This window comes from Garra rufa, chromosome 21, assembly GCF_049309525.1.
Source record: "Garra rufa chromosome 21, GarRuf1.0, whole genome shotgun sequence".
Taxonomy (NCBI): Eukaryota; Metazoa; Chordata; class Actinopteri; order Cypriniformes; family Cyprinidae; genus Garra; species Garra rufa.
Window position 1 is genome coordinate 42,073,011 of NC_133381.1, and position 27,055 is coordinate 42,100,065.

A 27,055-nucleotide genomic window follows, 5' to 3' on the forward strand; every position below is an offset into this window, starting at 1 on the left:
TTCGTATGATTTCTTCCTATCATGTTATACCGATGAATCTATAATAAATCACTCATCAATTATTTCTCCTCAGACCAACAGCAAAAACCGCGTCAAGTTCCTCCAATCAGCTTCAGCTGTACTCAGTGACAATAGTCAGCCCGGCCAATCAGGAGCAAGTTTACTTTTATGTGACGTTTGAACTCGTTCGCGGGAGTTAATCAGGAAGTGACGCTGTAGCATCGCGTGAGCTGTATAGTCTGAAGTGTTTTCGGTGTTGTTTGTATTTTAAAGTGTGTTTTTAAACATTTTCCGAGTGAACGATGGAGTCTGTGTCCGGCAGCAGCGCGTCTGTCGCAGGTAACGTTACAGTAGAGCTGCAGTGAGCGCGTGCGCGTGCATGTGTTTGTTATGAGCTGTCAGTCAGAGTTGACAGCTCTCCTCATGTTTATATTTACATTATACGCATATTATAAACATTATAGTTTCTCTTCATGTGTATATTTAAGATATATTTGTGCCAAATACTTGGTATTTAGACATAAATCACACATTCGAAGTTTCTTAGTTAGCAAATATGTGTTATACACTATTATCATTAAATAACATCATTGTATTTGATAGTAGAAACGAAATATAGTGTTTACCACGGTAAATACTGTAAGATACAGTTACATGACAATCATTGGACCTGTAAAGAGTTTATTAACTCCCATTTTTGAACAGAGATCTGAAGAAAATGAATAATTCAAACTTAAATTTGTGTAATTCATGAGTTAAAACATTTTGTAATATGATTTTGATGACCATTTTTCATTTTAATGCAATATCTGATTTTAAAATGGCTTTCAAAGAATGAATTTTGAGATTTTAAGTTTTCAACTGATGTATAATTTCTTATGATTTGTAAAGTGTGATGGGGAAAAAGACAACAAGGAAGTCTGTTTGTGACAAAAGTGCACTGCACTCTTATTATTTTTCCTACATAATTAGTAACACAAAAAATGTAAAATCTATTTAGGAGCTTTAGACCTTTCCAACAATATATAGTTTGTCATGATTATATTAGGATTCCACAGAATGGACGATGACAGTTAAAGGGCATCAGTCGTTAAAAATACAGAGGTTATGAATTTGATTATCAATTTATTTAACTTCTTTCATATGTATTAATATTATAATATATCAAATTAAAATACACAGTGTTTACATTTTATATAGAAATATTGAAATAAATTATTTGATATAGAAATTATGGGGCTGACACAAGGCTGAGGTTGGTGTCAGTAAATGAATGAATGAGTCTGTCATTAATACATGTTTTTTTTTTTCTGTTTCAGATAAAGCGGTGAATCAGATGCAGATCTGCAGAGCCGAGTACAGGACGATCGGCCGGTTCATAGAGCAGCTGCGACCCACACGACAGTGCATGAAGATACTGCAGACACAGTTCCCACAGTAAGATACATCAGAAACACACTATAGAACGCTTTTATTTACATGTGCATCTTCACACTGATGAATCTCTCCTGTTGATCAGCATAGAAAATCAGAGCTGCCTTGGTTTAAGCAGTTAATGAATTGTTTTCTGAGATTATCATCAGTGTGAATCTGCTGGTTGAGTTTAACGCAGGCTTATCATAAATATCTGTGTGATTTTTTTTTTTTTTTTTTTTTTTTTTTTTGTGCTTTCAACACCAACTCATTATATATTATTAATATGCTCAGAATAAAATAGGCCTGTACGATTTGACAGAAAATCTATTTGTGAATTTTTTTTTTTTTTTTTTAGAAAATGTATAATTTTAAATTTTTTAAAAAAGAAAAAAAACTAGATTTATTTGTAGGGCTTCTAAATTTGGCCAGCATTTTGTGATTAGATCAATATGGCTATCTCTAATAATAATAATAATAATAATAATAACAACAATAATAATAATATTGTTACAAAATAAAAATATTAAAATTACTAAATAAAAATAAAATAAGAAATTTTACTACTGGACTAAGGCTGCTTATCCCAAATGTTGTGATAATATAAAATATAAAATAATAATAATAATAGGGCTGTCAAACAATTAATTGTGATTAATTGCATGCAAAATAAAAGTTTGCTTATATGTGTGTATGTACTGTGTATAGGGCTGGGCCGATAAACGATATCATATCGAATCGCGATAAAATTTATGTTAATAACGATGATAGGCTCTAGACATTTTTTGCTCGATATGGATTAATCTAAGAGCCAATCACACAGTAGAAATATGCGACAACAGCCAATCAGCGTACAGCGTGCGTGTGCACGTCAAAGTACAAAGTTCATTTCCTACCGCACTTTGCGAAGCAAACTTAACACCAGGACGACAAAAAAAAAGAGAGAGGAAGCAGCGACGAAAGTGAAACTAACTTCGAGTTATTATCCAAAGATGTTGAAATTGTCGACAAAAAAGGTAGCACGAATTCCGTTATATAAGTGGTTTGGCTACCTGAAAAGTGACTCTTAGCTCAGCTGAGAGTTTGGCGCGATTGTTAAAACTGAAACCGAAAGCAAAAAACGCACGCGCATTCAAAAGCAATTTTAATCCCCCCAATGCACGCAAATTAGGCTATTTGACATATCTAGGCTGTTATTAGTATGTAGGCTATAATAGGTTGTGTATGTCTATAGCTCTGTATCATGCTTGAAATATCCGTCTCTATTTGCACTTTGAATATTTAGAGAGTAGCCTACTTTGATTATGGCTGAATTGTCTGCACTTAATACGATTAAGAAAGAACCGTGTCGTAATTTTTTGTTATTTATACTGTAGATTGTTTCAAAATGCAGTGGTTGCCTCTAATTTAAATAGCTCAACCTATAATGGAGAAAATAAGCAATTGTGTTAATAATAATAATAAATAAATAAATAATTGTGTTACAAATTATGTTTTTACAATAATTTTATGTTTACATTTTGTACATTTACTCTCATTTACCATACTCTGTCACAACTTTTAGCACTTAATAATAAGAACAATTTCAAAATAAAAATGAATAAATAAAACAAAACTAAAAAAGAGTCTTTAAAAAAACTATAATATAACAATTTGATCAATAATGCTTTAATTAATAATGATATAATAATTTATAACATTATAAAATCACCACACTAATATTTATTGTTGAGCTTCTCTGTGAAACATCCAGCGCATATATTTAATTAAATCGCAGCCTTTGGACAAAGCCACATAATGATTTTGTTTTCATTTCGATTAATGGTGCAGCCCACCTTCTTACTGTGATGTTTTATTAGACCAAATATCTGGAGACGCCCAAGCTGACACATTTGAGCTCAAGTCTGTGTTTTATTAATCTCATCTAATAATCCACCATCATATAGTGAATATGTTGATTGTGTGTGCGTGTGTGTGTTGTGTCCGTGACAATGAGAGCGTGTCTTTATTGAATGTAACACATGTAATCCCGTCAGACCCCTGAGACGCCGCCGTTCTTCAGAGGTCACTTAGAAAGTCATATGAAGCAGGAGCTTCCTGTTTTCATCGCGCTGTAATCACAGCTAGAGTACGGCCCCCAGCGTCCCGCAGGAATACGCCGTCTACCCTCGGCGCGCCGCTCTTATTGGTGTCAGCACTTTAGAGAATGTGGTGTGTATTAGTCTCCTGCCCCAGATGTGCTGCTTTATATGCCATCGTCCTCCTGGAATATCCTGATATATGGCTTCGTTCATTCGCGTGAGCCGTGCGTTTTGTCTTGCGGGCAGGTTCGGCTCGCGTTTATTTGTCCGACGGTCGAGAGTCAGACGCGAACCCGAGTCGAGAGCGCCGCTGGTTTTATTTGAGCGGATGGGATCCCTGAACGCGGGCCGTAGTGTTTTCGCAGAATGATTGTGGTCGTCCAATCAGCTGAGCGGCGCTCTGGAGGCTTCGTGATTGGACTGGCAGGAAATCGGGCTCTTAAGACACAACATATCGACTGGGCCATCCATCATCTCTTAGCGTTCGCTCAGGCCTGCCAATACACCCCCCGTTTGAGAGGCGCGGTCTGCGTAAATACTGGCGTCCTCTGTCGTTCCTCATCCGTGTTGTCACTGCGGGGAAGGCCGAGCGGCCCTGAGCTCATCCCATCTGCATGCTCTGTCATCTCCTGAACGCCGCACCGCTGCACACAGTCCACGTTTAACCTCAGCCTGTCCTTTCAGACGCGAACACGCGCTCGTATCTATAGGTGTCAGATTCATACAGTGAGAGCTGTTATGATGGGGGCAGGAAGTATTGTTGAATATACTGCTTTTTTGTTAAGGCCTGTTCTATATAAATATATTTTAACATCCACACCAGCGGATGATGATGTTTTGTATATTATAAGTGTATTTTGCCTCTGTCGCTTTAAATGCTGGAGCTCTTTAAAGCAGGATTGATTTTGATTGGCTGTCTGTGTTTTGAAAGTGAATCCAGTCAAGGTTATTATAGTGAACTACAATTGAAACTAAAATTAAAAACATTTTAAAAATTGCTTGAAATACAATAAACATTTACTGAATTAAAATATAAAAAAATATTTCAACTAATTTTGGACTAAAATAACAAAAACAGCAATAAAAATGAATAGTATAATATATAATAAGAATAAAATGGAAATATTATGAGAATAAAGACTAAATATTACGAGAATAAAGTAGAAATATTAAGAGAATAAAGTAGAAATATTATGAGAATAAAGTAGAAATATTATGAGAATAAAGACTAAATATTAAGAGAATAAAATTGAAATATTATGAAAATAAAGACTAAATATTATGAGAATAAAGTTGAAATATTATGAGAATAAAGTTGAAATATTAAGAGAATAACGTTGAAATATTATGAGAATAAAGACTAAATATTAAGAGAATAAAGTTGAAATATTAAGAGAATAAAGTTGAAATATTACGAGAATAAAGTTGAAATATTACGAGAATAAAGTTGAAATATTACGAGAATAAAGTTGAAATATTACGAGAATAAAGTAGAAATATTATGAGAATAAAGACTAAATATTACGAGAATAAAGTAGAAATATTAAGAGAATAAAGTAGAAATATTATGAGAATAAAGTTGAAATATTATGAGAATAAAGACTAAATATGAGAATAAAGTTGAAATATTATGAGAATAAAGTTGAAATATTATGAGAATAAAGTTGAAATATTATGAGAATAAAGTTGAAATATTAAGAGAATAAAGTTGAAATATTAAGAGAATAAAGACTAAATATTAAGAGAATAAAGTTGAAATATTATGAGAATAAAGTTGAAATATTAAGAGAATAAAGACTAAATATTAAGAGAATAAAGTTGAAATATTATGAGAATAAAGTTGAAATATTAAGAGAATAAAGACTAAATATTAAGAGAATAAAGTTGAAATATTATGAGAATAAAGTTGAAATATTAAGAGAATAAAGACTAAATATTAAGAGAATAAAGTTGAAATATTAAGAGAATAAAGTTGAAATATTACGAGAATAAAGTTGAAATATTACGAGAATAAAGTTGAAATATTACGAGAATAAAGTTGAAATATTACGAGAATAAAGTAGAAATATAATGAAAATAAAGACTTAATATTATGAGAATAAAGTTGAAATATTATGAGAATAAAGTTGAAATATTACGAGAATAAAGTTGAAATATTACGAGAATAAAATCTAAATATTATGAGAATAAAGTTGAAATATTATGAGAATAAAGTTGAAATATTACGAGAATAAAGTTGAAATATTACGAGAATAAAATCTAAATATTATGAGAATAAAGTTGAAATATTACGAGAATAAATACTAAATATGAGAATAAAGTAGAAATATGAGAATACAGTGGAAATATTACGAGAATAAAGTTTAAAATATTAAGAGAATACAGTCTAAATACTATGAATAGTATATATTATAACTACAAACAAATTAAAATACTATACTAAAACTTTAACTAAAAGTAAAATGAAATATAAAATATTTTAAATTTTGTTATACAAATAATAATACAAAAATAAAAAAATTAGCATCAATAAAACATGTTCAAAATATTTCTAAAAACTATAATAGTAGTAGTAGCTTTACATTTTCCGCCGGTCTTAGTACGCGATATAACTACAGAAGAGTCAAGTTTTAAAGAGGACAAATATGGAAACTCGTTGGTCATTTTTGAACGTGATGCTATTGGTCTCATAGGATTCAATGATCTATGCTAAGCTATGCTAAAAGTGATATCGCCAGAACAGGAGAACGACTGAATGGATTTCAAAACGGTAAAACTCAACTCATTAACTCAGGGAGAGTTGGAGAATGAGCCTATTTCCAAAAAAAGTGGAGTGTTCCTTTAATATGCGATTAATTGCGATTAAATGACATCTGCACAGTTCTTCACATGAATAAATGGTCTCACGCGTCCGAGGGCGTCTGGTCCTGTCAGGCGTCTGCCGGACGCTCCGTAACACAGATGTTGGGAGTCATCTGTCAGCCAGGCCTCTCGCGGCCCGAGCTCTGGCTGTTCTGGAGGGAGCGTGAATTGGACACGGTGCTGTCACTCTCCCCCGTCTCAACAATGGAGACGCATGCAAATCCCGCACACCCCCTGCCTGCCCAGCGTCTAGAGCGAGAGCGGAGCGGGGCGTGATGATGGGCGGCTGGCGAGAGTGACATCAGCCGGGCCTTTCCTCCGACTCCGAGTCCTCGGCATTAGAATTGGAAATGAAGCGCTCTTAAGAGTGCCGTCCGGATCGTACGGGGCGCTGTCACTCCTCCCCAGAGAGGGGCCGCGGCCGGGCCCCGTACAACCCCATGAATGAATTTGGGCGTAATGATCGGCCCTCCTTAAAATGCCGTTCCACCCGGTTTGCATATGTCTCCGAAGCAGGAACGAGGAGGAATACGGGAGATGCTGGGAGCGGGACTGGGGCAGATGCTCCCCGTTTGGGCGTGTTGGAGTCTGCGCACGCCAAGGCCCTTAATGCGTCTGAAACGGGCCCTAATGTGTCGTTTTCATCAGCGCTGAGGCGGGCTGCAATATGGTGCCAGTGGCTCGCTTGGGGAATATGAATTTTGATTAAGGATGCACTCAGGCTTTTGAAATCCTGAAGAAGTGTCAGAATAATGGATGTCGAGCAAATGTCAAGCATTTGTTAATTTCTCTGTTATCGGGGGTTTATCTAGCGCGATCCGTGCGGTAAAGCGCGCCGTGCCATTGATATGCTGATTGCTTGGCTGCAGACGGCGTGTTTGCGGTGGCACACTCGCAGAAGCGCTCCTCATTGATTATTTATCGCTCATCTGCCCGTTATCCTCCCATTACATGCCTGTTAATCCAGCGGCCGAGTGGGACTGACGTTAACCAGCCTCGTTTCACCGGGCCTGCTGAGTCTGACTGCTTTAGTGTCACTTGTGTGTGGTTTGTCTGCTGTTTCATGGACTCAGAATCTGACTGCTCTGTGGCCACGACTGACACGAATGAACGATTGTGTGATTGGTTCAGGTGACTACATTGGTCGGGTTCTGTGATTTCTATGATGTGCAAACTGTTGACAGACTAAAACTATTGTCAAATACACACAGATACTCAAAGATCTTAATAATATACAATTTCTCTGTCGAAATAGAAATTGTATATTTTGTATATCTTAAAGTAGAACATTCTTCTCAAAGTAGTAGTAATAATAACAAGATGATTAGCTTTATTTCTTGAAACAGTTGTTCACTTTCAGAACAAAAATGTACAGATAATGTACTCCTTGTCATCCAAGATGTTCATGTCTTTCTTTCTTTAGTCGTAAGAAAAAACATTCCAGGATTTCTGTCCATATAGTGGACTTCTATGGTGCCCCCGAGTTTGAAAATGCAGCTTAAATGCAGCTTTAAAGGGCTCTAAATGATCCCAGCCGAGGAAAGAAGTGTCTTATCTAGCAAAACGAAGGGTTATTTTCAAAAAAAAAATTACTATTTATATACTTTTTAACCTCAAATGCTCATCTTGTCTAGCTCGGTAAGACGAGCGTTTGAGATCAGAAAGTAAAGAAGTTGTAAATGTTTTTGGAAAATAAAACTGAAAACTAATTGCTGAAAAATAAATTGCACATTGGCATATTATTGTAACAAATAAACTTTTAATATACTATAAGTTCTATGATTTTAACCCTAGTCAAAAAGTAATAGATTTAAAATGCATTTATTTTATACTAAGTATAGTTCAAGTATATCAACACATTTACTGAAATGAGACTTACTGATATGGAAATTATAAAAATAAAATGTCAATGATCTTCATTTGGAGTACTACTTGTGCACATGCACATTCCTTTAAAATTAAGCCTAAAATGTGTTTTAATGTCATCTATTGATGAGGATTGTCAAATATACTTAGGTATATCTTTAGTTGGATTTCAGCACTACTTCCACACAATTAAAAGTGCATTAAGTACAAAATTAGTTGTTCCAGACTTTAAAATACCAGTTTAGTATACTAAAAGTAGAATGCAATTGTACATAGTATGTAAATGTATTTGTAGTATACTTAGCATGAAATAAATGTATTTTAAATACATTTTAGCATATATTTTTTCACTAGAGAATTGGGTAGATGTTTTTGATTATTATAAGTTCAATTATAACAGAATTTAAAAGAAAATGAAAAGAAAAGAAATTCAGGAGAATTAAAACAGGCAAGATATGGAATGAGAAGAAACTAAGACCGTATTTTTTGTTGTTGTTAAAATTTAATTAAACCATTAACGTGGGACCACAAAATGGAAAGTAAATTAATCCTGAAAAATTAAAACAAGATAGAAAAAACTGTATTTGGGGAAAAACAGTACATGGTGGCTTTCAGTGTAGGGCAGAGTCATAAATCGTTTAGTTATTTTAACTGGTCTTTAGATGCTAATGTTGCAAAACACTGAGAACTAAACCATGGGGAGTGTTTCACTGAGTGGTCAAACAGTGTGAATGTCTGAGATGCTCCTCGTGGACAATGCTGCGTTCAGACGCTGGTCAGATCTGGAGTGCAGTGCTCTACTCTCTCAGGCTTCAGTGTGAACGGAAGTGGATCTGTCAGCTCAGGCCTGTGGCTTCTCTCTCTCTAATCTCAGAGCTGCCAGCATTTATGTGCTCAGACCAGAGGAAAACAGCCCCGTTAAAGAGGAGGCTGTGAGCAAGAATGCATTTTCAGGGTGTCAAGGCTGATATGTTGAAAGCATCCTTGATTTGCGAGAAGCGGAATGAAATTCTTCCGTGTAGTGAGTCCTGTCATGCTTTGCCAAGATTGTGTGGTTAGCAGAAGACAGCATTCATAAAAACACAAAAATTATCTGACCTCCTCAACTGTATTAAAAAAATTCAAATCAGGTCATCATTTTGTCACAGTCTGTTAACTTTATATTCAGTCTGTTGTGGTTTTATTTTTTAATTAACTCTTTTTAATTGCCAACAATATAAAAAATGTTTTTGTGTTTCCAACCTTTTATGTACACGTTTATAATTCGTCTCACCTCGGCTTTCAGAAAGATGGTAATAATTGTGACACACAGGATAGGGGTCAGACTTCTGTCTCTGTACATCTGAAAGGTAAATGCATCAGTCTAAGCTGCACTGCAAAATAAATGTTAATGAAAAATTTATATTCATAATGAGTATTTTACTTTACTGTAGGAAAATTACAGTACTTTTATAATTTTTAAATTTTTTTATTTTTATTTAAACTGGTTTACAAATGCATGTTAAAGACATTTTATGTTATTTTGAGAAGTGAAAAACTCCTATGCCGTGTCGTCGTCAAATAAAACAAAACCTTGCGACACTTGCCCCGCCTCTGGGGTTTTCTGTTTGGTCCACTGTTTTGGAACTGACTTTGAGCAGTGCTGTGTGTAGAAATTTAAATTATTTTATCATGACACAGCGTCTTAACACGGCTCTCAGTCATACACGTCTGTCTAGCGATATGGTAAAATAGCGCATTGGAATGTAAAAACACAACCCCTAACACTTTACTATAAGATTTGTTATAATTGGTTAACTATTATTAGTTAACTACGTTAACTAATGATAGTTAACTATGGTAGTTAACATGAATAACAACATTGGTTAACAAGGTATAAAACTACAGCGTTTAATAATCTTAGTTAATGTTATTATCAACATTTATTAGTATATTTTTAGGATGAAGAAGTTGTATCTATTAACATTAATTCATGCACTGTGAACTAATGTCGACTTGAATATTTGTATTAACTAACATTAACAAAGTGCTGTAAAAATATATAATAAAAGATGTTTAAGATGTACAGATGTATGCGAGATGCATGCAAGATGTGTGCCAGATATATAGATGCATGCAAGATGTGTGCAAGATGTGTTTAAGATGTACAGATGTATGCGAGATGCATGCAAGATGTGCTCAAGATGTGTTTGAGATGTATAGATGTGTGCGAGATGTGTTTGGGATGTGTTTGAGATGTATAAATGTATGTGAGATGCATGCAAGATGTGCGCCAGATGTATAGATGCATGCAAGATGTGTGCAAGATGTGCCCGAGATGTGTTTGAGATGTATAAATGTGTGTGAGATGTGTTTGGGATGTGTAGATTCATTCAAAATGCATGCGAAATGTGTGCAAGATGTGCTTGAGATGTATAGATATGTGCGAGATGGAATAATCTATGACTATCTGTGAAAAAAGTGCATAATGTTTAAAATAATGTTTATGAACAATGCACCAGCGTCGCATCTAGTGGCTTCAAGTGGATAGGCTAATAAAAACATTATAATGCAACGACAATTACATCAGCATCTTGTGCGCCACTGATAAGGCTGCCTTCATTTATAAAGCACACTTGAAATTCGAATGCAACATTTTATCATTCAAATGTGGGTTTTATTTTAAATTCAACGGATATTCGAAATCCTATTTTTTTTTTTTTTTGATGGCCCTATTAGAGATATGTAGATGTGTTTGAGATGTGTAGATGTGTGCCAGATATATAGATGCATGCAAGATGTGTGCAAGATGTGTTTAAGATGTATAGATGCATGCAAGATGTGTGCAAGATGTGTTTAAGATGTACAGATGTATGCGAGATGCATGCAAGATGTGCTCAAGATGTGTTTGAGATGTATAAATGTGTGTGAGATGTGTTTGGGATGTGTAGATTCATTCAAAATGCATGCGAAATGTGTGCAAGATGTGCTTGAGATGTATAGATATGTGCGAGATGGAATAATCTATGACTATCTGTGAAAAAAGTGCATAATGTTTAAAATAATGTTTATGAACAATGCACCAGCGTCGCATCTAGTGGCTTCAAGTGGATAGGCTAATAAAAACATTATAATGCAACGACAATTACATCAGCATCTTGTGCGCTACTGATAAGGCTGCCTTCTTTTATAAAGCACACCTGAAATTCGAATGCAACATTTTATCATTCAAATGTGGGTTTTTATTTTAAATTCAACGGATATTCGAAATCCTATTTTTTTTTTTTTTTTTTTGATGGCCCTATTAGAGATATGTAGATGTGTTTGAGATGTGTAGATGTGTGGGAGATTTGTGCGAGATGCTTTTAAGATGTGTGCGAGGCCTGAGGTTGTGTGTTTGCTTGCTGGGATCAGTTGCAGTGCTGGAATGGAACAAATTGGCCAGAATGGCACAAGTGTCGGTAGCATTGCTCCAGGCAGGAGGCCACTGGTCAGCGTAATCTGTTTCCTCGCTAGAGCGGTGATGCCCAGTGCATGATGGGTAAAGGAGGCTTGACAGTTTTCAGGAAAACTGCAGTAATGATTCTTGGAGGCCAGACCAAAATAACTTTAACACGTCCTGTCAGAGAAAGCGCTACGAGTGCCACCTTTCACAGACGATCATAATTAGCGCTGGGATTGTGTTCTACGTGTCTGTGTTTGAGGTGACTATTGAGAAACCACTCCGACAGCTGGAGAACATCCCATGTGTTCATTTAAAAAATGACTCTCTGTGAATGTCCTGTGTGCAGATTCACAAGCCGCAGACTGTCTTCTCCAGTATTCATAAACTCTGTATGTTTTTTTGGCTTATGTAGTTATTGCATTAGGAATCATTCATCTATAGGCTCTTACGAACCCTAACCCTAACTTGCTAAATGTGAAAAATGCATTAGTCTATGAAGAAATTAACATTAACTTCTATTTATACATTCATATAAAAAGTATTGTTCATTGTTGTTTCATGATACCTAATGTATTAACTAAAGTTACTAACAATTCTTACTTTGTATTACTAGTCTTACTATTATTTTAGTTAATGTGACCAAGAGTGACCAATAGTGTGCAGACATTTTAGACATTAGACATTATCGACCAATCACGGTGTGCGTCAAGTGGGGTGGAAGGCGTGTTTCCATTATAGATTTGTGCAAAACGTTGATGATATTTTATAAATATTGATTAAAAATTATTGCGAAATCACGGCTTTTCCATTAACCAATATTATGCGACTAAAACTAAATTTTTTCCTTTTGTGATAAGTCATGGCAATGGATTATTGTGGGATTTTGGCTATATTTAATTGAATGTGACCTGTAAATGTGAAAAAAAAAAAAAAAAAAAAAAACGTTTCCAATGCTGTTTTGAGAAATATTCCTTTTTCAAATTGCCTGAAAAATCACCTCATGCATAAAAATGTTTTTGCAATATATGGGAGTTTTTGCGCAATTGATGTCTTTCAATTAGGGGTATTTTCAATTAGCAATTTTTCAATTTGCGCAATTTAAAGGGTAATGGAAACTCAGCTAGTGTGCATATAATGTAAGAGAACTGTTATGTACATCAAGAGAGTGGGGGAAAAACAAATAAGTACATTTTAGGCGATTAAGAAATCTTTTTAAGGTTCAGAACAGAGGATTGTTAGAGTAATTGTTACTCTACAGAGGAATTGTAACCATTTTTAAAAATGAATTATGTTATGCATTTTTTGATTACTACTGTTTTTGGTAATAAATTTGTAATAAAACATTCAAAATCTGAATGCATGCCAAATCCATATTAATGGTAAAATTGTAAGAAATGATATTAGATTGTTAAAGTTTAATGAAGTCAGTTGATTTAAACATTCGATTTAATTATTAAAAAACCTTAACATAAAATCATTAAACACAGAATTTAGGAAAAATACAAACAGAATCTGTTTCATAATATTGGTTTGACTGTTCTTTAGTTTTAAACTCCAGTATTTTGATTTTAGTTTCTTAAAGAGATATTATTCGAATGACATAGCACAGACATCCTCACTTGCAAATGTTATTAAAATATAAACTATTTTTGAGTTTAATTTCTGTTGTGAAATGACTGATTAGTTGACACACTTCAGCTCATATAGACTCTGATGACCATAACACGAGACGGTGGTGCTTCACGCTGTTAAATATGGGTCCACATTCAAATATTTATATCAACTGTGTGTAATTTTAGGTTTATCTCATCGCACAAGACCTTCAGTCCGTGAATGTTTCCCCCTTCCGGCAGAAATAGGTTTGATTGTGGATGTAGCGACAGGCTCAAGTTTCTGTCTGCGCTGTTGTGCGATACGTCACATTCATCATCGCTGACTGTGGATGGAGGCGAGGCAGATGTTCCTTTGCACTTATCTGCATGTGTAATTAGGCCAATTTGCATATGTAGAGCATGAGGCACAAACACAAGCGTTTTAGCTTTAGTGATAAATATTGACTTAAGGGGGAAAATCCTGGTAAGATGCGATTATCAGACGTTACACACTCGGACCGCCGCTGCAGATTAGTTCACACGTGCTTCCGTCTCCAGATGTTTACTGAAGTCGTGTGGTGAAGTTCACTCACAGTTGTTTGCGTGTTAACCTACATTTACTCCTGATAACCTTGACTGACAATCAGGGGCAGGTCTGACACGAAATGGTTTTCTCAAACGCCTTCAAATCATTAGGAATAAAATGAGCTGTGTCTCAGGCCTTGACGGATGCGACGGGATCTCCACGTATGGATCTGCTGCAAACGCTCATTATTATCAGAACATACGACGGTGCCGGCGCTCCATTAGCCAGGTGGCATTCATTAGGTTAATTGCTGCCGTTTCTTATTATTAATAGTTTGTGAAAGTGACACGCTTGGAAATGGTTCAGTCCGTGATTAAAGACTTGTGTCAAAGGTGTTGTTCTGCTTTTATTTTCTTATGTTTCAGCAGCAATAGAGATTTGATTCTGATAAAGCAGTGTTTGAGTATTTGATTCTGTTCATTTCTCACAAAGTCGCACAGATGAACTCGTCTTTCATGCTGAATGGGTGAGTTGTGGAGTGAATCCGGATGAAGGTGTGGAGTGTGTTTCAGAGGCGCTCATATTAATGCATCACGCTCTGCTGTCAGGAGGGTAATTATGGCCAGAGCGGCTGATTCCCAAAGCGCTCTTGTGTTTCCAGACCTTCTGTTTTATCATGTTGGAAATGACGCGCTGTAGGCCATCAGCATTACGCTCTTTATGACCTTCTAATGATGCTCTTTATTTGAACGCTGCTCAAACGTTTCCCTTGATTTTCCCTCAATTCAGGAGGATTATAGAATATGAAAATGTTTTTTGCTCTTCTGTTTCTGTCTGAGCTAATGCTTAGATTGGGAGTGTGAATCCCTCTCAATTCAGTTCAGGAGTGATTTTTGCAAATTTAAAATGATTCTCTCCAGTTCACCATTAGATTAGATTTGGATGAATGATTTGATTGATTCTAAATTGTAAGTGTAATTATAGACTTATTTATAAGTGCATTTATTTTTTACATAAAGGCTTTTCCTATTGTGGTAAGAAAATGATGCAAATTTGTGACCCTGGCTGGAGCACAAAACCAGTAGCAATAGCCAAAAATACATTGTATGGGTCATAAAGATACATTTTCTTTTAAGCCCAAAATCATTAGGATATTAAGATCATGTTCCATGAAGATATTTTGGGAATTTCCTACCGCAAATATATCAAAACTTATTTTTTGATAAGTAATATGCATTGCTAAGAACTTCATTTGGACAACTTTAAAGGTGATTTTCTCAATATTTAGATTTTTTTTTTTTGCACCCTCAGATTCCAGATTTTCAAATAGTTGTATCTCAACATATTATCCTATTCCTATGGAATGCTTATTTATTTAGCTTTCAGATGATGACTGGTTTTGTGGTCCTGGGTCACATTTATGCATTTAGCAGATGCCTTTATCCCAAATGACTCACATTGCATTAAAGGTATGCTCATGCATATTATCAGTTCTTGCTTTACTTTTATTAAAAATACATACAGGCTATGTGTAATATAACAAAGAGAGTGGTGTTCAGATAAAATGGTGCACTGAGAGAACAAGTGAATCGCTGCATTTTGATTCATAGAGACTCACAGAACAGATACAGCTGTTTATCTTCTGCAGCTCTGACAGTTCTAAGTTGTTTGGAAGATGTTTGCTTACTGAAGTCTTCCAGTAGTCTCAAACAGGACTGCGAATTGATTGTGCATTTTTAGGATGTTCACATGTTTGTTCCTGTGAGCTTCTCACACTTCAGGTTCTCTTTATGCTAATTCCTCTACTTGCATGATTGTTTTATGATTTAAATAACATTGCATGGTGGGATACAGTATTCTGTGTAGTGTGTACTAGTTCAGGGGTTTTTAAACTGGGGTCCACAAAATAATTTGCTATACCGTAAATTTCCGGACTACAATTTGCCTTTTTTAATCTTCTGAAACATGCAATGACTTGTATTCCAGAGTGATTTATATAATGCATTAAATGTCAAATAAGCAAAACTTTAAACACTTAACCGTCTGGGCCTCTTTGGTCATTTTTGACCAAAAAAGTTTGTTTTGAAATTTTCAGGAATGAGTTGACACTAGGTGACTTTTGTTGCATTCTATATGAGCACAAACACACACAAAAAAACTGACATGATTTGGATATGTTAAAGGGTCAAAAAAACCACACTTGGTTCCTTCGTGGTCAAAAAGGACCGACATAGGAAATGAATGGGAAATGCAAAAAAATACAAAAAAAAAAAAAATTCAATAATTCAGAGAATCTTTTGGTGGTACAAGCTATAAATCAGCCACTGTGCTGGAAAAAAAAGTATTCAGCAATCCAGAAGTGACACTCTAAAATATCAAGACAAGAGTGCAAAACTGACACCTACACACACACACAGAGAGAGAGAGAGAGATTTTTTTTTTTTTTTTTTTTTTTAATGCCACCAGATGAGACAATTCTCACTTACAAAAAAAAAGGATTTTAAGTGTTTTCACTCTATTTTAATGTGAAATGTTGCATTTACTGAATTTTTTTTTTAATTAAATACAAAAAAAAAAAATAATTCTAGTGGAAAAAATTGTTCATTAAAATTGAAAAAAAATATTGAATAGTATCATTACAAACTCCTCAAAATTCTAAATAATCACAAAATATTATTGAACAGCAATTTATTTAATTGTTTTCCCTTGAGAGAAAACAAAAAAAAAAATTACTTTTTAAGGCTTAGGTCACTTTTGACCGCGAAGGAGCCAAGATTGTCTCCTAAATGAAGAGGCTCAGAGGGTTAATACTGGGCACTTAAAAGTTTCTATAAATATATTTCTCATGTCTCTGTGACATATAGACAGTTTTTTTTTTTTTTTTTCAGGAAGAGGTTCACAGAGACCAAAACGGCAAGCACATTGTGTTCGTTTTCTTTATTTTACAAAAGTACAACGTTTCACTGTTATTTTAACTAATCATACAAAAGGTGTTTGATGACTCGGTTTAACTTGTCTGTTGTACAGTATGTAGTTTTTACTGGTCAGCTTGAGCATCGCAATGTTGTGGTGTTTTTCCAAACACTTTTTTTGCGTAATCATTTTATGTTCATTACTCCTACCCACATTAAACTTTAGCCTTAAGCACTGTTATAATTATGAGGGGTCCTTGGAAAATCCTCTCCCCTGTAAGGGGTCCCTGGCTCCAAAAAATGTGAAAAGCCCTGTACTGGCTGTATTATCCAAAACACATTTAGCATTTACTCTAAAAAGACAAGATGAGTGCAGTTGGTTTTGCTTAGGCTGATTTTTTTTCATAGATGGCTCTAAGCTAACCCTAACCCAGAATATTTTCAATGGAAGACAGATTTATAATGTGGTTGGTCATACAGAACATAAGCATACTGTGCACACTCTAAATACTGTATAGTGCTAGTAATATGTGATTATAAGTCCACTTGAAGTGTGTTTGTTTGCTTCTGAATGACTGGACATTAGCAGTGTGCTCTATACTATACTAAACACTCTTCAGATGAGATGCAAATGAAATTGGAGTTCATTTGGAAACAGCCAATTATTGTGATCTCATGATATCTAAATTTCATCTGAGTGATGCATTGATCTGTCATGCACTGGAAATACGCTATTGTTCAAAGTAACATTTTTGAAAGAAATTGATACTTTTATTCATCAAGGACGCACTGAATTGATCAAAAGTGACAGTAAAGACATTTATAATGTTACATTAGATTTCTATTTCAAATAAATGCTGCTTTTTTAGCTTTCTATTCATCTGTGAATCCTGAAAAATAAAATATATGATGGATTCCTCAAAAATATTGGGCAGCACAGCTGTCACAATCGGAAATGTTTCTTGAAAAGCAGATCAGTATTTTAGAATGATTTCTAAAGGATCATGTGACACTGAAGACTGGAGTAATGATGCTGAAAATTTTTAATGTTATTTAAAATTGTAATAATATTTCAGATTGTGTTATCACTCTTCTGACTGCCAGTGTGTGTTGTAGTGTTGATGCTGATTCAGATGCAGAGCCTCTCAAAGCTGTTTTTCATCTGATGATGTATTTACTCGTGGGAAAGCCTTTCAGACCTTAAACGGTGAGTCTAAACAAGCCCATAATTCAAAGTTCGGCCCATTGTTTGACACAGATCTGTTTTCACAGATATTAGGGGCAGTTTACCTCCTTTTAACTCAACAGGCTAAAGATTTAGCAATTAGGCCCTAATCACGATCATTATATGGAGTAATCCATCTGAAGCCTAACAGATGTGTGAATGTGGGCCGCCGCTGGTCAAGGTCCGGTGTTGATGTGTTCACGTAATGGCTGTTATTTGGCCGGTGCGGCGGTGGCTCGTGACTGGAATGTTCTCTGATCTTTTGTCTGCATTCACTGAGTCAAAACATTAAGATTTTGAGTTCTCTCATAAACTTTTTAGTGTTGCTCTTTTGACCAACCACAGGTGTGAACAGCTTCTCACATCTGGACTTTCTGTTGGTTGCTTAGATTCTGTTTGTTTTTGTTGAGGCCCACTGACCCACATGAGCAGCATCACCAAACTCCTGCTCCATCGTTGGCTTTGCATTGGATTGGTTAGGATCATTTTATGCTCTATATATTTTTACTTGACCTTTTAGTAATATCTTAATGCAATTCAAATAATGCAAATTATTTTTAAACAACAAATTGGAGTAGAAACATAATTAAATGCACTAAAAACTTGATGTGTGCAATAGGAATATTTGTACACAACTCGGAGTGTTTATTGAATGATAAATGTAAATAGTTAACTGATTATTTTATAAACTTATTTTTAGTTTCAGTCTTCAGCTAAATTAAAATGTTAATAAAAAACCCAGTGCATTACTAAATAGAATTGTGAAATGTATTTTTAAATTTACAGTTTAGTTTTATACAAATCTTGGAAATTGTTATTAGTTGTAGTTATGCACCGAATGTTCAGCAACCGAAATTATTCGGCCAAAAAAATAGCAAAAAAAAGGTCTTTTGGTGTTCGGCCGAATAAGCAAAAAGGCTGAACAAATTGTAATTATTATTTATAATTATAATATAAAAATGGCCAAAAATATTATTTTGCTAACTTTTGAATTGTTGGTAGGCTATAATGTCTACTAGAATGTTAAAAATGCTCAGTTAAATAAATATATTTTTTAAATTTTTTAATTGATTTATTTTGTTAGATTTATTTATTGTATTTTTCTGAAAAGCAAGGCAAAACTGTAAAAAGCTCATTTTGGCAATTTCATTTATACAATGGTGAAAAATTTTTTGGCAAAATGCATGGGGGAAAACACAAAAAAACATGTTTAATTTTGTTCGGCTTCAACTTCAGCAAAAAAAATAAAAATATATTATTTTGGTGCATCCCTAGTTCTAGTATTAGTAATATACTTCTGTCTTAGAAATTATTTTTATTATTAAATCTTGTGTCACTTTTCCCTGTGGTATTGAAAGTGGTATTAAATATCAATAATTGTCAAGGTATTAAAACTTCTGTTGACGAAACTACTTTGTGCTGTATTTTACTTTTATTGGGGACAGATGAATTGTAGGTGTTTCTTGTTTGTATTTGGTGCCAAATGAAATGCGTTTACAGAAATTATCAGTGAAAAAGTGATCAGAAGTCTTGTGACACTTTATATATTTTCATACTAACCCAAGGTGGGAAAACATGCCGGTAAATCAGTAATATTAATATCGGTAATATAAATGAAAACTTTCAAATGCTATAAAAAAGTGCTAAACTTAAACACACAATTAGGAATTATTATTATTATTATATAAATCATTTTAAATACAGTGAGTGAGGATGTGGAAAGGCACTTTCGGTTTTAGTTTGTTCTATCCAATCAGCAGTGAGAATGGCTCAGAGGCTGAATAAATGAGCAGAGGACGGTTCGGAGTGTGTGATATTCCCGTCGGATCAGTTTTCCAGGTCCAACCCCTCCGCAGGTGTTTGACATTGAGCGCTGCTGAAGATGAATGTAGCTTATGGCCATCCGTGGAATTGAGCGGCCCTCGGGAGCCCCAGCTTCCTGCCATGAAAGGCTCCTTTTTCAAAGGCCATCGGCTGCAGAGGGAATGTTCCTGATATCCCACAAACTCCAGCCCATCGTCATCATCCCAGCAGACCAGACCAGACCAGCTGCTGAGAACCAGCACACCCCTGCCATATGATTCATATCAGATAAAACAAGTATGATGTAACATTATAAATGGGTCAAACACGTAGTGGCCATTGTAAAAATGCACATTCACTGACTTGAACAGATCTGTTGTTTCTTAGTGAAAAACAAACTGATCATTAATATTTGAAAAACAAGCTGCCAAATCAGAGCCATGTGGTGAAACCAACGCACATGAGAAAAAGAAGACAAATCAGAAAATTATATCATATGAAAAAGGAAACGATAATGATAATGAATCAGATCTTGTTTGAGCAGATTTGTTTCTGTGTGTTTCAGTCCAGTTTCCTCTGGATTTGATCTCTAAATGCATTAACTGTTCCTCCAGGTTCAGATTCAGATGATTCTGATCAGCATTAAATAATTATATCATTCTCAAATATATTTTATTAAACTCATGTTTGTTTTGGTTTTGATTTGAACCTGAACCCAAATAATGTAGAAAAAAGTATTATTTTTAGGCCTGGAAAAATCACCAAATAAGTGAAATTATAAAAGATGGCCGACTCCAACATTAAAAAAAAAAAAAACTTCCTACTGTAAATATAGAAAAACTTAATTTTTGATTAGTAACATGCATTGCTAAGAACTTCATTTGGACAACTTTAAAGGTGAATTTCTCAGTATTTAGATTTTTCTTGCACCCTCAGATTGCAGATTTTCAAATAGTTGTGTCTCCTTTCCCTTCAAACCATACATCAATGGAAAGCTGATTTATTCAGAATAAATGTATTCATAAAACTGCCCCTTATGACTGGTTTTGTGGTCCAGAGTTGCATATTATTTATATTATATGTGTGTTTTAATTAATTTGTTCTTATATAACAGAATTATTGCATTGTATTTTGTTTTATGTATTGTGTTATAATAATATGTGACCCTGGACCACAAAACCAGTCTTAAGTCGCTGGGGTATATTAGTAGCAATAGCCAAAAATACATTGCATGGGTCAAAATTTTTGATTTTTCTTTTATGCCAAAAATCATTAAGAAATTAAGTAAAGTTCATGTTCCATGAAGATTTTTTGTAAAATTCCTACTGTAAACATATCAAAATGTCATTTTTGATTTGTAATATGCATTGTTAAGAACGTAATTTGGACAACTTTAAAGGTGATTTTCTCAGTCTTTTTGATTTTTTTGCATCCTCAGATTTCTGATTTCAAATAGATGTATCTCAGTCAAATATTGTCCTATCCTAACAAACCATACATCAATAGAAAGCTTATTTATTGAACTTTCATATGATGTATAAATCTCAGTTTTGTCAAATTTAACCTTATGACTGGTTTTGTGGTCCACGGTCACATATTATTATTATTATATACATTTTTTTATTCATTTCAATTTTGTTAATCATTTTAAAGTGTTTATTTTCTGTTTTTATTGTTGTGATTATTTTTATGATTTTTTTTTTTTAACTCGCCTCGCCCTTTATGAGCTCATAATAAATTGAAATATAGCAGAAATATACTACTTGTCAAATAGTACAATAGATGTGTCATATAACATATTTATAGCATAAATTGTAAAGAACCATTCATAATTAACCCTTGACGAATCCAAAAAGACATTTTCTTATACCTAACGTACACATTTAAGATGGTGTTGATGAGGTTCTGCATTAACGGACCATTTCATTCTAGGGACAAATCCTAGGTTGTAAATGGACTTGTAAAACCGTTTCTGGAGAATTATTGCCCTTTTCCTATGCCATATACCTTCTATGTAGATATCAGAGAACAATTTTAAATGTTGTATCATTCTATGGCACCTTTAAATTGCCCTGCCTCGCCTATTATGAGATTATATTAAATTTGTATTATAGCAGAAATATATTACAGATCATATGTAGTACACATGTATTATAAAGAACCATTTAAAATGAACTATTCAGGAATCAAAATGTGCAAAATTTCAAATTAGACATTTTTATATACATAGCGTATGTAACATACACATTTGAGCCGGTGTTGATGAGGTTCTGGTCGTGTGTTTTTGTGAGTGAGATGGTGAAGTCTAAAGGTGTGTTGTGTTGATCTGACTCATAACACACCTATATTCCTCTGATTTCACACGGCTCTGTAAACCTGCGTCTCGCACCAATCATGTGTCCAGGGCGTTCATCTGGAACAACTTTGCCACACTTGTTTCCATGTTCCTGGAGATTACAGGCCGGCCGCTGGCGGCTTTGAAGCACTCCTCTCTCTTTGTCTGCGTGCGATGCACTCTGGTAATTAACTTTGTCCTTCTTTTATTTGTTCCAGTCTTCCTCCGTCCACTCTTCTGAGCATCTTCTCCCAGGAGTACCAGGTTAGAAGTTTTCTTCCTTTGTGCGGCCTGACAGCTGCCTAATTGAATGATGAATGTCCCCTTATTTCTGTGTAATTGAACTGCCAACTCTCTGATTGGTTTGGAGGATTCCCCCCGACCGACACACACACACACACACACACACACACTCTCTCGCCTGACGGAGGGCCGTGCCTGAGTCTCGGTGGACCTCTGCCAACCCGGCCCCTCCATCTGTCTAATAACATCGAGCCGCTGCTTATTTGCCGGACCCGTAATAAATTATGCTAAACCATTATTATTCTGACAATAATAATTTCCCGGTGTAGCGCGGCTCCGTGTGCTAAATGTTTGCTGACTCGCGCTGTCGCGGCCGCTCTCTGCGTCTGACAGCCGACGATGATAGATGGCCGCTGCTGCGGTGGCAGACGGCTACAGAGGCACAAAATAGAGCCATTCATCATCCGGCCGACAGCTGTCACTCATCCGCCGTGTCTCGGCAGAATTACTTTTGTAGTTTTTAAATAAGTTGTTTTTAAGCGCCGCTCTCGCTGTCCTCGGGTTAAGACGCCGCTGAATCGCATTAAGAATGAAAGCCAGAGTGGTTGTACTTTAGTAAAACAGGAAATGAAAGCGCAGGGCCATCTGACCCCTCGGAGCCACACTGAACGCTTTACACAACAATCTGCTGCCGGCGCAACTAATGCATCGCAGGACGACTCGCTTTCTATAACGATATAGGTATCTTTACTGGAAAATAATCCCACTACTATTCAAAAGTTTGTTTTTTAATATTTAATACAAAAAAAACTTCTGCTCACAAAGTCTGCATTTGTTTTGATCAAAATACAGTACAATTCTGAAATATTATTACAATTTAAATAGCCATTTTCTTTGTGAATCCATGTTAAAATGTAATTTATTTATACGATCAAGGCTGAATTTTCAGCATCATTACTCCAGTCTTCAGTGTCAAATGTTTCTTCAAAAATTCAAATATGCTGATTTGTTGCTCAACAAACTTTTTTCTGATTATTATCAATGTTGATGATATATTTTTGTGGAAAATGTGATACTTTTAATTTTCTGGATTCACAGATGCATAGAAAGTTCAAAAGAATTGCCTTTATTTGGAAAGGAAACCTTTTGTAATGTCTTTACTGGCACTTTTGATCAATTTAATGCATCTTTGATGAACAAAAGTGAAATTTCTTGAAAACTTTTCAGTAGTAGTGTAAATGGTAGTGTCATTCATATCGAATAAATCAGTCTAAATCAGTGTAGAAACAGATTCACATTATGAAAAGTTCAAAACTAAATATTCTGAACAATCTAAATAATATTATAAAACAGGTAGTTCAGATGGTCAAATGCACTTAAGTTTGATTCTAGAGCGATGTCTCTTGTTATAAACGTTACAGGGTTCCCACGGGTCTTTAAAATCCTTCAAAGTTTGTGAATCTGAAAAAAAAAAAAGAAATCAAGGCATAGAAAGTTTGGAAAATGAACATGCATAGATACAGGTCCTTAAAAGTGCTTGAATTTATTTTGTGCAAGAAGTTTTCTGGAAAAATGTCCATATTATTCCCTCTGATCTGCTCATGTGTTATTTCACTAACACTTCGTGGCCTATGCATACTAGCTTGCTTGATTACGTTAGTTATGCGCATTTACGACAAATAGAATATCAGATCTCTGTCATATGGCCAAAAATAAAGGAGAAAAAAAGTATTGTTTGTGTAGTTGTGTTTGACACATGAAACTGTAACAATGTAACTTACAAGGTAACACAATGTAACCTTGCTCTCGCTTGAAATGTGTCCCCACATTAAGTCTTTGAATGTGAGGGTATTGGACCTGGAAAGTACTTCTGCATTCAATTCAACTCAAGTTTATTTGGATATGGCTTTTTACTTTTCATGATACAAATTGTTGCAAAGCAGCTTTGCAGAAAACTTAAGTTTCTACAATATATTTAGTAATAGCTTATCAGTGGTGATTGTCAAGTTGATGTGCAAATGGCAGAAATGTAAAGTAAAAATCAGTTAATTAATGACATTAATCAAACAGACGTAAGCACTAATGCAGCAGTGATTATAAGTTGCATCACTCCATATTTTTCTTTTTTTTTTACTTTTACATGGAAGTCATCAAAGTCACACAAAAACACGCATACTATATAAAGTCCAACACAATGACTGATTAATAATCCTGAGTGTGGTGATATTTTACATATGTAGGGTGTATAAGTGTCATTGGTTAAAGTTTCTGCTCCGATGTGCTGTTTGTTTCAGAAGAGAATAAAGCGCAGCATGTCGAGACATCACGCTCCTGATGTGGTCAAAGCATACTATCAGAGGTAAGAAACATCTCACACGTGTTCTTCAAATATACATTTTGTATTGCCATGGCCTCTTAAAAATGCAAAAATAAAACAGCTGATCCAGTCGGGTGTTTAGACACATCTGCTCTCGAATCTTTATCATCCATTCTTATGAATATTTGTCTTTTGTGAGAATTCAGCTTATTTATAATATATCAAAACTCTTTTTAAAAAAATTATTCCAATAAACCAGATGACCATCAAACAAAGCATCTCTTTTGTTGCTCTGTTTGCGCACTAAAAGTCATTGTTTATTATGACTATTTTTCACATGTTGCAATAATAGTGCAGCGAAAATTATGAAGTTACACAAATGACAGTCTGGGAATAATGAAATGATCAAACCCCTTCTATTTGAACTGCTTCTTTGTCTTTTTATAGAGATGCCTAAACCAGGGCTTGTAGGCTAAAGTTGTCCCATCGTAAACTTTGATTTGGCTCGCTATGCCAAAATACGAAACAACAGCAACAAAACGCGTTCCATTGAAGTGTTTCTTCAATTGTAATATCTTGTTTTAGTATTTTTGTTTTATGTTTGCATTGAAAAATTTAAAAGTTTACTAAATTATTACATTTATTATTAAAAGTAATTTTTGTTATAAAAAATATATTTTTTTGAAAGAGTATATACTTTTTTGTTTATTTAATTTTAATATAGCATACACTAGCGTTCAAAAGTTTGGGGTCAATAAGACTTGTAATAGTCTTTAAAGAAGTCTCTTATTCTCATCAAGGCTGCATTTATTTGATTAAAAATACAGGAAAAACTGTAATATTGCAAAATGTTTTTACAATATAAAATAATGTTTTTTTATTATAACGTTCTTTAAAATAGAATTTATTCCTGTGATGCAAAGCTACATTTTCATCAGCTGTTACTCCAGTCTTAAGTGTCACATGATCCTTCAGAAATCATTCTAATATACTGATTTATTATTAGAATGATCAATGCTGGATAATATCAACAGTTGTGCTGACAAATATTTTTTGGAACCTGTGATTTATTTATTTATTTATTTATTTTTCAGGATTCTTTCATGAATAACAAGTTTAAAAATTACAGTGTTTATTCAAAATATAAATATTTTATAACAATGTAAATTATTTATTATTAACTTTTAATTATTAACTTAATACATCCTCTGTGAATAACAGTATTAATTTCTTATATAAAAAAAAAAACAATAAAAATGTACTAACCCCAAACTTTTGAACGGTAGTGTAAGTCTAGGGCTGTGCAATTAATCAAAATTCAGTTTTGATTTAGATTTCGGCTTCAAACTATCGTCAGAATGCAGTAATCGAGATGAAACGATTATTGCGCCCCATTCAGCCCCCTTTCCAGTGCTGCTCTTTCGCTCCTCCATAAAAGCCTAATTTCTCATGCAAATAAATAAAATCATGTAACATGACTTTCATAAAATGGGACGTGCTTGATTTATTAATGTTTCTTTGATGTTGTGTTTTTAAAAGCGAGAAAGAGAACTTGCGCTTTTGTATGCGCTCAGAGATGGAGCAGAACATGGACATGGAAAGATATCTTTAAGCTCAAGGCGAGCACCTAAACAGTCAAATACACACAACAATATTTCAAAATGAGGCGCTTGGAGATTATTCATGTAAACCCCTGTCAGTTATGTCCTAAATTATCATTGAGAATGAAAATAACAGTATATTGGATCCGTGTGGCTCTTAAAGCGGCCACAAATAACATTCCTTCTGCCGTCTCTGTGCTTAATATTAATAAAACGTAAACATACAAAGAGAAAAATCACTCACTGCTCTTCAATGAAAGATTTTTCTAGTGTTAATAAGAAACAAAGCATGTTCAACTATTACAGTGAAGATGCTGTTTTAAATAACTTCAAATAATTACATTCAATTTCTGTAGTATTGTTAGACTACTTTAGACTTGCATAAAAGTATTCAGTATTTAATTTTTTTTTTTTTTTGTATCTTTTTTCTGTTGTAATGCTATATTTAAAATAATCACTAATATAAAGTTTTGGACCAGTCATAATCGTGTTAAATAACTATGATTACAATATTGACTAAACCAAATTTTTGCCAAAACCAAGCAGCCCTAAATAATTCAGATATAAAGCATATTTGAGACCCATGACCTTCAATCAGGTTTGATAAAGATTGCAGATCTGCTCATTCTGGACATGCTGTGCATCCTGGGATGCTTTAAACACTGATGCTTCCCTTCTCTATCTGCTGCAACTCACTCATTCAAATGGATAAATATATCTAAATAAGTAGATATTAAATAACCATTTATAAATATGCAGATTTTAGTAATAAAAGCAAAAGCTATATTCAATGTGTCTAAACATTAGTCTGGTGATGTGTATAGATCAGTTCTGAAGAAGCTCAGGTGGGACGCT

The 27,055-nt window shown here is 34.4% G+C and overlaps 1 protein-coding gene across 2 annotated transcripts in view; it reads left to right on the forward strand.

Moving 5' to 3' along the window:
* The first annotated feature begins 219 nt into the window (after positions 1-219).
* The window catches only part of cdin1 (CDAN1 interacting nuclease 1), a 94,407-nt gene continuing 67,571 nt past the window's right edge, over positions 220-27,055 (forward strand). For both annotated transcript variants that reach the window (XM_073827369.1, XM_073827370.1), the window contains exons 1-4: positions 220-339; positions 1,320-1,437; positions 22,258-22,303; positions 24,577-24,641. In XM_073827369.1, coding sequence (XP_073683470.1) covers positions 303-339; positions 1,320-1,437; positions 22,258-22,303; positions 24,577-24,641 — 266 coding nt within the window. In that variant the 5' untranslated portion in view covers positions 220-302. The remainder of the gene's footprint in view (positions 340-1,319; positions 1,438-22,257; positions 22,304-24,576; positions 24,642-27,055) is intronic.